At 41.6% G+C, this 11,533-nt stretch overlaps 1 protein-coding gene across 6 annotated transcripts in view; it reads left to right on the forward strand.

Moving 5' to 3' along the window:
* Window positions 1-11,533, forward strand: part of LOC103372890 (ankyrin repeat and SAM domain-containing protein 1A) — a 69,868-nt gene that overhangs the window by 17,869 nt on the left and 40,466 nt on the right. For 5 of the 6 annotated variants that reach the window (XM_008302660.1, XM_008302658.1, XM_008302661.1 and 2 more), the window contains 8 exons: window positions 7,198-7,494; window positions 8,170-8,245; window positions 8,369-8,470; window positions 8,564-8,650; window positions 8,837-9,006; window positions 9,688-9,750; window positions 10,373-10,505; window positions 11,363-11,406. In XM_008302660.1, coding sequence (XP_008300882.1) covers window positions 7,198-7,494; window positions 8,170-8,245; window positions 8,369-8,470; window positions 8,564-8,650; window positions 8,837-9,006; window positions 9,688-9,750; window positions 10,373-10,505; window positions 11,363-11,406 — 972 coding nt within the window. The remainder of the gene's footprint in view (window positions 1-7,197; window positions 7,495-8,169; window positions 8,246-8,368; window positions 8,471-8,563; window positions 8,651-8,836; window positions 9,007-9,687; window positions 9,751-10,372; window positions 10,506-11,362; window positions 11,407-11,533) is intronic. The other variant, XM_008302659.1, reaches the window with a different exon arrangement.

Below are 11,533 nucleotides of genomic sequence, written 5' to 3' on the forward strand. Positions count from 1 at the left end.
ATTTTTTTTTTGGTATTTTGCATAAATAACAATCTGAGGAATGATGATATAAGGTCCATCGAAGTATTATGGTTATCTAATACTATTATTGAGCATAAAACAGCAATCAGTATTTCAATTTATGACGGAAAGTCGGTGCTCAATGTAGAACAACAGAATTTGTAAATGCAGTGTAGCAGAAAACCTGCATGTGGTCATCATTAAATCTCTTCCATCACTGACCTCTTTTTTGTTAATTACTGTATATCCTGTATTACACTATAATAAGCTATAGCCCTTGGTCTGCCCAGACTCGTATCACGCTACCTCTCACCCAGGCTTCATCTTCTTATATAGGTCACATGTCTAATACAATACACATTGGTGATTTCAGACCCAGGCTCGGATGCGCTGGACGTGACCCTGCACACATTCAAACATAATGAAACCAATGCCAGAGAAAGGTTGAAGAAATTACGCTTAATGGAGATAAAAGGGAAGTATTTTGGCTTTGGGCAGATCTAGGCACGTACGCAGAGAAGAAATGGATCATATCTCTTTCTGTCGGGTTTGGTGTGTGGTAAAAATTGCTGATGACAGCAGCAGAAGGCATTTTTTTGACTTGGTCACCTCATTATCAAGTAGAGCAGAGCTTCCCTTCCTTCCTCGAGGCACAACGTTTGCAATCTGACAGCACGCTCAGTTATCCCCTCTGTCTGCCACTTCAGTGTCCGGCTTTTTGCCTCATCAACACATCGTACTCTGCCTGTCCTCCAGGACTTGTTCTTGTCTCTGTCGTGCCAAAAAGTGGTTAAAGCATGCTTGTACTGTATAGCCCTAGAGGGAACATTTCGCTATTTAACAAAAGGATCAGGGGGATTTCTCCATTATTGTTCTTTCACATTTGCAAATTTCAGAGTGTGTCTTCTATGCTAGTTGGACCAATTTATAGCTGGAGGAGGGAGAGATGGTATCTACTTAAAAACCTTACAGGCTTTTGAATTATGTAGTTATGTTTGGAAAGAGTGTCCCATTTAATCAAGTGGAATATGAAGGGAAAAACTAATCTTTCCTCTAAAAGGGAGAAGAAGCCCTTTGCACAGAGAATCACATTCTGCAGCAGGAAGTGAGTTAGACATTCGTCTCATTACAGAACTGCAAGTTCTGTTTACTCAGAAATGTGTGACATGTTCACATAAAGATCCATCATTAGAGCCAACCTTTATATCATTGTTGTTGTGCATTTAATGGAAGGACCACACCGGGGATTCACACTGAATATTTATAGGGCTTCTGGCAAATGAGGAAAAATGTTCTGGACGCTACGAACAGTTGATTTTTATCATTTAATGATCTGTCAAATATTTTTTAAAACGAAAATAGAAATAAATAATATCCAAAGACTTAGGTGACGTCCTTCAGATTGCTTGCTTATAACAGTCACTGTCCATATTACATTAAATGTAAGATATATGTGATAGAAAACCTTGATAAATTATTAAATAATTTTATTAAATAATGTAGATGATGTCATTGTTTACAATTACTGTACATTAAAACACTTAAAAACCTTATATCTGCAATTATTACATAGTGTATTACAAATATGGCTTAAAGTAACAATTATTTTCTGTCTTGATTAATCTGTTCATTATTTTCTTCATTGATAATTAGTTTTTTGATCTATAAAATGTAAGTAAACAGTAAAGATAGATCAGTCAGTGTTTCTCAAAGCCCAACATGACATCCTCAAATGTCTTATTTTGCCCACAACCCAAAATAATTCAGTTTACTGTCATAGAGGAGGAAAGAAACCAGCAAATGTTAACATTGAAGAAGCTGTAAAAATTACTCACAGTGATTGATTATCAACATAGTTTGTAATTAACTTAACAGTTGACAACTAATCGCTTTTGCTACTTTGGGCAGGGAGAGGTCATCATACATTTTTTATAAAACTAAGATTGTCTAATAATACCCGGAAAATAGTTTTCTAGAACACTTCTTTTACCCACAGTTTAAAAGTGCCAGGGAAACCCTGTTGTGCTTGTGTATGAGATCCATAGTTTGTTTGAACGCACAGAGGCTAGCAGGATTTCAGTTTGTGACAATGAACACTGGCATGCAGTGAGCACGGGCAGCCCTTTGGCATACTAGCTGCAACAGCTGCTCAGCCCACCCCTCCACCACCACCCACCACTACTACTACCACTACCAGGGGCCAGGTTGACGTAAGCGCCGCCTCGCTCCACTGCCAGCGAGCGCGTCACGTGACAGAGGTCGCTAGTCAAACCACGTTACCGTCTCCCAGCCTCTGGTTGTGAGAATCATAACATCCTCCTCCTCTCTCTGTCACTCTGCGTCTTTTTCCTCCTCGTCTCAGAATATTCCGCAGCATGAAAACACAATGGAGTGTAATCTCCAGATGTTCTTGGTTAGGGCAGGGTTTATCAATCAGTGGCAGCAGACAGCACTGGAGATCTTAATCTCCACTTGTTTGACATGCACTGAGGTCTAAATCAGGATGAGGTTTTATGCCGTCTGCAGCTCCACAGTAAAGACAGGATTTTCATTAAAAAAAAAAAAAAGAAAAAGAAATGGAACTTGTACTGTCCAGGAAGTCTTAGCTGAGCCATATGAATTGTAATCTCTTTCCCAGCAAGGCTGCTAGTCATCGGTGCCATTTTGCGCAACAGCCTTCCGAGCTCAGTCTTGTTAGTACATGATTGTTTGACTGCTCACGTGGCCTGTGGCAGCACAGAGGAGATAAGGCTGATCCTTGTATTTATAGAACGACAGATATCAAGCTGGAACCCACCGAATCCTTCTTATATAACAATCAAAGTGTTTCACCAAAAAAAAAATTATAAATTGACTTAGTACCGCAGTGTTTTCAAGTGGGATTTGTTTGCTGCAGGGCAATCAGTCTGCTAAAATTAGTTTCAAACCAGGCTACGCATTTTTAGTTCCTCTTATGCAATGTTTACTTTTTTTTCTCTCGATTGCTTTAATGGCAAGATGTTGTTTGTCTTGCGAGTGAATATGAATGCGACTTCTGAGTTGCAACTGTGGAATAGACTGCACAGTTATGGCTTGTGTTCATAAGTATTGTTCTTCCACAGCTAATGAATAAATCAATTCCAAAATCAGATGTACAATATACAGTATAATGCAGATATAAAAAAAAAAAACTAGTGTGGACTTTTCTAGCAGGTGTGTGCATGTAGCAGCATATCATTACAATATATTGCGCAGGGCAGTCGCATTTTTACCTACAAACATGTAAGACATTATGTGCTTTGTCTATACTACACATGCTCCACATAAATCACATTAATGAGGGATAAAGTGCAGAAGTTTGGTTTATAATTCACTCCTGATTTGCGGCCAATGAGATGAATCTTTATTCCCAGTAGGTAAATAGATCACATTTTACAGAAAGGGTATGCATGTGAAAGCTAAAATCTAAACACCTGTGTCAGAGGTGTTTGGGAGTTACTGAACCCTGCAGTGGGAGGCCTCCGTGTGAATAACAGGTTAAGCATCGCTGACATCAATGGAGGCGAGGCTCAGTGTGTCATTGCTGCTCGTTTCCTATCAGTGAGTCAAACGGCTGGTCAACCATGTTTAATACGATCAGATGCTGGCTGACACATTGCTGCAGTGCGCTGACCAAAACACTGGCAGGGGAGACACTTGGTGTTAACATGATCATAAGTACTGAGGTCACGGTATCTGTCCACCATGTGCATTTTGCTGCAATCACGTATTGCGAGCATGTACCGTAATGTTTCAGGAATACCATGCAATTCATTCAGCCTGTTTTCACAGCCAGTTGTTGGATGGTTTCATTATATGTTAGAGGTGCCCTGATTTTTTCATGGTTAAAGCACAGCTCTCTCACTTCTGGCCAGCTAGACCAGTGTTGCATGCTTCTCCTAGGATATTCTGTTCTTTTTTTAATCTCACCTCCAGCTATTAAATAAAGGGGGGGGAAAAAAGTGTATATATATATATATATGTATCTATATATAAACGCATTCTGTGCTAGATTTGCGAGAGTTACTATTAACACAGCAGACCTGCATATTTGAGGAAGTGAATCATGCTGATGTAATCACAGCGTGTATATTTGCCCGCTGAAGTCATCTAAATACTCTGAGTAAATCTCTGTAAAAAGCTGTGACAAATGCTCGATGGTGCATCACAGATGAAAGACAGAGCGCTCTTGTGTAAGTCTGCTCATGTGCATTGGTTTTGAGCCAAACGCGAGCATACAAGTGGACAAAATTGCAAATCCACCTGATAAAACCACCCAGGCAGGGAAAACTGAGGTTGGTTTGTTTACTTCTCAGGGAAAGGTTGATTTAAATCTTTTTTTAAATAAATTGTTTTGTTCGGTTTAATTCACCCAAAAGAGAGTTTCTTTTTTTGTTCGTCAGCCTGCCTGTGTGTCCCCTCTTTTGATAGGCAGGTGTCGTTTTGTTTCTCTTGGCTCCACCTCCCTCCCTCTTTGCTCAGGCAGTGACCTGCTTTGCCAGCAGAGCACAATACTCCCTCAATCCCACTCTCTTGCTCTAACAATGAAGGAGATACCTGCTGATCCCATCTGGCGCCAGGCCTTTGTGAGGGTATCAGTGAAGGGGCTCGTGACACCTGTCTAAAACTGCCCTGCTGCCCCCTCCGTGTGATGTCCTGTCTTCAGTGGCACAGCTGGCACGCTCCTCTGGGAGTCACCCAAACTGGCACCACGCATGTCCGTGTGGGGACTTCTCACGCCAGCTGTCAGCCTTTTGTAGGTGGATCTGTGCGTCTGGAATGACTGACACTCTGAGCATGTGGTTCCACAATAGCAGGCAATTTCTGCCACACCCATCCGTACACAATATTTGATTAGCGCTGGAGAGTCACACAGGTCCTCTTTCCTTGTTTGCAAAGAATCACGTTTGTAATTCTGACACACCTCGAGAGATTGAGAACAGTGATTGCACAGTGTGTTTTTTAATTTACTGCGGCTCCCTCATTCCTGCATTAACAAACCCAGCAGCACAGCCTGTTCTTATGACTATTCATGTTATCTCTGTGTGTGTTTTGAATCAGTTATCTCTGCCAGTTTGGCTCCTGAGGTTCAGGGTTTGCCCCCTGCTGGCTGCTCACCGCAGAGCTCATCAACTGTGCTGGAGGTTCTCATGTCTGTTAGACATTGATCTCGTTGCTGCATGTGACTTCTTAAATCCAATAAGCACCACTTACTGAGTTGATGTTGTAATTACTACTTTTAATTGCTGGTTTATCAGGTTGTCTGTTAGCTTGTTTTTCTCCAATGCAGCTTTAAAAAAAGTCTGCCAGTTGTGAAGCTACAAAGATAAAATCAATCTGGTTTTTGCATGTGATAAATTACTACAATTTAAATATTAAGGACATCAATCAATTAACAGCTAAACTTAAGGTGTCCTGTCCTCACTATTTTCTTACAATTCCTAATATAGTGTTGCATTTTTCGATATACAGTTTGCTTTTCAGTTGGCGAGTTCTACACCTTTATTTGTCATGTTGTCATTGTGTGTCTTAGTATTGAAAGAAATAGTCAATCAGTTACTTCAGTTAACTGGTGGATACACAGCTGACTGGGCTGTCATTTGCACTTGTCTAAAATTTAAATATTCCATCTAAAAGCAAAGGTGACTAATTGACAGTGTGTTTGCATGAAATCTGATCTCAAATCATATGGGCATGTTCTATTTCTAGAATTCTGAGTGCAGTATTTAAAGGTTAGTTTTTCACATAATATACGAAGAAAATCAAATATAGCAAATTTAACAATACCAAGTGAACAAACGTAACTCATGTTTGTATTACAAACATTTATATCTTCAAACCTGCTTTTTTGAATCTTTGGAAAATAAGCTTTTGCCATATTTTCAATGCTGTAGTTGAAATATATCTTACTTTGTAACATTACTTTTGCATATGTTGCCCTCAACTTTATATTATATATTTGTATTTCTATACATACGTTTCTTTTTTTTGTTTTTTTAAAGTTTTTTTTTTTGGCCTTTTTGCCTTTATTTGACAGGATAGTAGAGAGAGAGACAAGAAAGTGAGGAGAAGAATGGGGGAAGGACCTGCAGCAAATGGCCATGGGCTTGGATTCGAACCCATGACCGCTGCATCGGGGACTATAGCCCCAGTACATGGGTCACCAGCTCAACCAGTTGAGCTATAGCGGCAGCCCTGTACATAAGTTCTTACTTAAAAAACTGTCGCTCTTTGCTACCAGTTTCTTCAACATAAAAGTTTGCCGCTTTTCTTATTTTATACACTTGTAATATGTGTATATTTGAGCTTGAGACTGTTGATGCGAATAAAACAGAGTATTTGTAGACATCATTATTGGGAAATTCCAGTGGGCTTTTAAAATGTTTTTGTTTCCTATAATATGACAACATAACTGTCTGATTAACTGGCATTTGAAATAGGTTTTAGTCACAGCCATGGTGCTATCAGTAATTGATACAATGATCATTTTTAGTGTAGAAATTTTGTTTCCTTTTTCATCCCTGTCATGCAGTCTTTCTCAGAAACACGTCACTCACCTTTCCTCTTACCTGCTACACTCATCTTAGCCTCCTGCTTGTCTAAAACTCATGAAATTTCCCATGACTGTTGCCGTTCACGTGTTCTGGTGAGTGAGCGACAACAAAAGCGCCTAATACACGTCTCATTCTTTGTAACTATGCAAAGCTGGCGCACTCTGACCTCTTGTCAAAGCGGCCCATGTCTCTACTAATTCCCCACCTGCCCGTGTCTCCCTGGACCTCTGCTAGCACCCTGCTGCCCCTGGTGCTCAGTGCCACCCCTAACACCTGTCTTCATTAGACCATGCATGTCTGCCAGCCCTCCACCCAGGCCCAGTACCCCTCCCCACTCTGCCAGATATCGCCCCCTCCCTCCCTCGGGCCTCACTGTGTGCTTCATTATGGTTCATGCTTTTTCATGACCTTTTAATCTGCTAACGCGGTGGGCTCCACTCACTGATTGGTTTACTCTCACGATGACTCCGCTGAGTCACCTTTCCTTACTCATTAACACACACGATTCAACCATCTCCTGTCTATTCTGTTTTCTCTCTATTTCATTTATATGTTACTTGACTTCCTGTGTCTGTTTTGGCATTTTCCTGAGCTGCCTCTCACCCATTTATCGACGCCCCCCCAGAACAATGACAACGAGACGCCGCTACACTGTGCTGCCCAGTATGGCCACTCTCGGGTGGTGCGGCTGCTGCTGGAAGAACTGACGGATCCCACCATGAGGAACAACAAGTTTGAGACTCCACTGGACCTGGCCGCACTGTATGGCCGCCTGGAGGTGGTCAAGCTGCTGCTCAGCGCCCACCCCAACCTGCTCAGCTGTAACACCAAGAAACACACACCGCTGCATCTGGCCTCTCGAAACGGACACCTGTCTGTGGTGGAGGTGCTACTGGATGCTGGCATGGACATCAACTACGAGGTGTGGTTTTTGTCTGTATATATGTGTATATGTGAACCTAAAAGATTTTCTTTGCAAGCATTTCTTAAGATATTGTCATGGCCCAAATCATGTTGGGTAACTTAATCTGTACTTGCAGCACTTCCTCTTGCTACTTCCTACTAAAGCTATGAGATTAAATGTAAAACTCTTAAGCTCTCAGTTTGCAAAAGAAATGCTGTGGTATCAAAGCAGAGCTGGCCTTGCTCCCCCTGGTGGGCCCTGCGGCTCTGACTCTGTATCAAACCATGCCACCCATCTGTCTGGAGATACTTTTTCCCCTTACTCTGTCCTCCTTTCCTCTGAATCAAGGATGTGGAGTCTGTTCAGCATCCTTCAGGCCCTGCATCCTGCAGATTTCAATTAGCATGGCCCTGTGAGCTGAAAAATGATCTGCTTTGATTCCTCAACCACATAATTGCCTGTAAAGAAGTGGACTGGGTGGTGGGCATAAATCTGGTTGCTGCCATACTCTGTTTATCTTACTCAAATGTGGGTGCTGGATAAGGACTACTGTATATTTAATTCATTCATCTGGCATGTGTAGAAGGAAATAAACGCAAGCTTTAATATTCAAAATAATCACATTGGCGTCACACATGGATATACTGTATGTTCTGTCTTTATTTCAAGTCTGGCCCTTTAATTTCTGCTCAGACGGAGAAAGGCAGCGCCCTCCATGAAGCAGCCCTGTTTGGGAAGACAGATGTGGTACAGAAACTTCTCAATGCAGGTCAGACGTCATATGCAACGCAATGCTCTCAATCAACACAGCTTCTATATTTAGCAAAAATCCACACACTGGCCTGACCGCTGCCTGCTGCCTGCACTGACTGCTCCTGTTGTTGTTTGTCAGGTATCGATGTGAACATTCTTGACCAGAAGGGCCTGACAGCGCTGGACATTGTCAAGGACATGCCCTCTCAAAAGAGCAGAGGGATAGCTGCTCTCATCCTTGGTAAAGCTCAAATGTTGCAAACAGAGCTAAAGTGGGAAGAATGCCCTAGATATCTCATAAAACAGCTGTGATACAATCTCCTGTTTGTTACAGGTCACATGACTGGAAAACCCCCTGACATTGACCTCCCTCCTCCACCAGTTCCTCCACCTCAGGAGAGTCCCAGCCCGAGGAAAAAGGGTAAGATCCACCAGATGTCCAAAGTGAGAAATAGGGGCTGTTTGCAGTGTAGAAGCAGACAATCAGTCAGCAGGATAAATACTGAGCAGGAAAATGCAAGAGGACGCTATTACTCCTTTTTTGCAGTTGAGAATTTGTCTGCCTTGTTTGTATTTGCACCTGTATTTATTTTGACCTGTTTTATAGGTGACCTGGAGAAGGTGAGCGAGCTAATCTCGGGGCTGGCCCCGGGGCCTGAGGAGGAGAGCCCTTATGAAGCTTTGTTTGAAGCGACTTCTTGCCACTCGTTGGACAGCCTCACTAGCGGCAAATCCTCTGACAGAGACTCAGGACGACCAGATAGTGAAGCTGGAAAGGTCAGCAGCAGTTAAACTGAAACCATACATACATGTACACACAGAGCTGGTAGTGGGTTTTTGTAGGGGATGAAATGCGGAACTCCCACTAGAGGGAGATAGTGGTCCTCTCTGCATATGACTGGGCCACAAAAGCCCTCCTGTTCTTGTGGTACAGGGTCGGTTTGCATTGCATTTCCTAATGTTGATCTTGCTATAATGTAAGTAACTGCACTTTTTTTTTTTTTTTTTTACAACAAATATGATCATAAAACTCTCGCACTGGCCTCCATGCTCTGGCTCCTTGTTCACTTTCACTTCTTTATTTATTGTTGACTTCTAAGGCCTTGATGATCAAGCCCCTACTTATACTACAGACATGAGGCATCCCCATAGATAAGCAGATAGGGGTCTTCTTTTCATTCCTAGTGGCCCACTAAATGCTATCATGCTTTTGCAGTCCAGGCCCCCAAATTCTGCAATGACCTGCCACTGAGATCAGATGTGCTAATTCTGTCATTGTTTGTAAATCTCTTCTTATAGCATTCCGTTTTCAAAAAGCTTTCATATATGCATGACTTTTAGCTTATTTTTGTGTTTTCGTTTCTGATTTTATTGCTCCTTTTAATCCTTTAGTTCAACACTTGTTAGGAAAAGTGCTATGTTACAACAGCTTCAACTTATGTTCGTGATCATTTACAGAAAGATCGTCCAGTCCAGTCATCCTACCCAGGCCCTGGTCACGAAGAGGAGGTGAGCTCTGAGGTGAGGAGCTTAGCTCATAAAGCCAGAAGAAGCGTTTGCCATCTAACACCACAGATTCTCACATGTACTGTTTTTAGCAGCTCACAAGCAGTAATGGCAGTAAAACGACCTGTAAAAGTTTACTCTTCTGAAAGGTTTGACATAGTTTGTTAGTCTAATGACATAGGCTATTTGGTAAATGATCATCTGTCACTGACAGTGCCACTTCTTTTTAGCCGCGACCCATTTTGTCGACTCTTGTCTTCACGGCTGCTGCTAAATTTAAGCAACTTCTTTAATAAATATTCAACTGAGTGCAGCACGGGGTGCACGCAGCGGGGGCGTAAAAGGACAAGTGAAGTGGAAATAAGTGAAGGAAAACTCAGCAGAGAACCTGTCTGGTCTAAACTGTGGCTGACCATAGTGGATGTATTGTGGCAGTAACATTAACGATTTTTTTCCCCCTCTCAAAACATTTTCTACTTTTCCATTTTACTCACTAAATGAGACATTTTAGATTAAAAAATATAACCGACTATGAATACTAAATAGCACGTCTTTTCAAGATATACATTACATTTTCTTTCTCACCTTTTATCCCCCAAATGTCTCCTTACCTCGACCCTCTTTTCTCTTTCTACAGGCGCTGTATACTAATAGCAGTATTGACGAGAGAGGAGAGCCTGTGGAGGAGGAGGAGGATCACACATATGAGTTGTTGCTGACTGCACAGACCAAAGTCCCACCGCCCAACCAGGAGTCCCAATCTCATAAAGGTATTTATGTGCTTTCAGTAGAATCCAGAGGGAGGAAGTAATTAGATGAAAAAGTGTTGTTTATATGAGACATTTCTGGATAAACTACTCTCACTTTACCTTTGTTTTTTTTGTTTTTTTGTATCTCAGCCGTCCTTCTTTCTTGGCATAAAGTGAAGGTTTTTTTTTTTTTCACCAAATGCTTATTCAAGCTTTGTTGCTGCTGTCTGAACATAACAGAACCTGAATGCATTCCTGTCCTGATCAGCATCCGACACAAACACACAGCTCCATGTGTGGCCGTACATCCTCAGTTGCTCCTGCTGAATGGCACCGCATATAATTGGATTAAATGGGATTAAATGAGGAGGGCATTTTGATCCGTAGCTGTTGATGTAGATGTTTTAAATGATTCCCTCAGGATCTTCCAGCTTGGTCAGCTTCACCAGCACCTCGAGAAAACGTCACTGAACCGGAGGCTCGGCGTGTAATCGCTGATGTCATCGTGCCTCCACTAACTGGATAAATGATAGTGTCAGAAAAAAGGAATTACTTGCTGTTTTTTTTTTTTTTTTTAACTTTACTTCCACACCTGAATTGGACGGAACCATTAAATTATTCGTTATTCCTTCTGTTTTAAAAGTGCTTCATCATGTCTGCAGAGCTAGTGCTGTTTAAAAGACAGGGAGATTAATCAGAGGCCCGTCTGACGTGTAGACTGATGATGTCGTCATGCATAATACATGATTTTATTATACATCGCTTTCACATCCTCAGCATAATGCGTCTCCTGACAGTCAGAACCGGCAGTAGATTGTCTGTAACTTTGAAGATTACTATCAATCTGTTCTAACCCTTATGTTTATCTGTCTCCTTAGATGAAAATACCACTATACAGTCTTCCAACAGTGTCCTACCTCAGGTACATATAACACTCTTCCTTTCATTCTTCTTGTCTGTAGATCTTTCCTCCTGTATCAAAAAATAGGTTTAGTTTAAATTTTTTTTTTTACAGTCTGCCAGTTGTACTTTTGTAAATTCAACTGCAA

Source organism: Stegastes partitus, unplaced genomic scaffold, assembly GCF_000690725.1.
Source record: "Stegastes partitus isolate 25-593 unplaced genomic scaffold, Stegastes_partitus-1.0.2 Scaffold1852, whole genome shotgun sequence".
Lineage (NCBI taxonomy): Eukaryota > Metazoa > Chordata > Actinopteri > Pomacentridae > Stegastes > Stegastes partitus.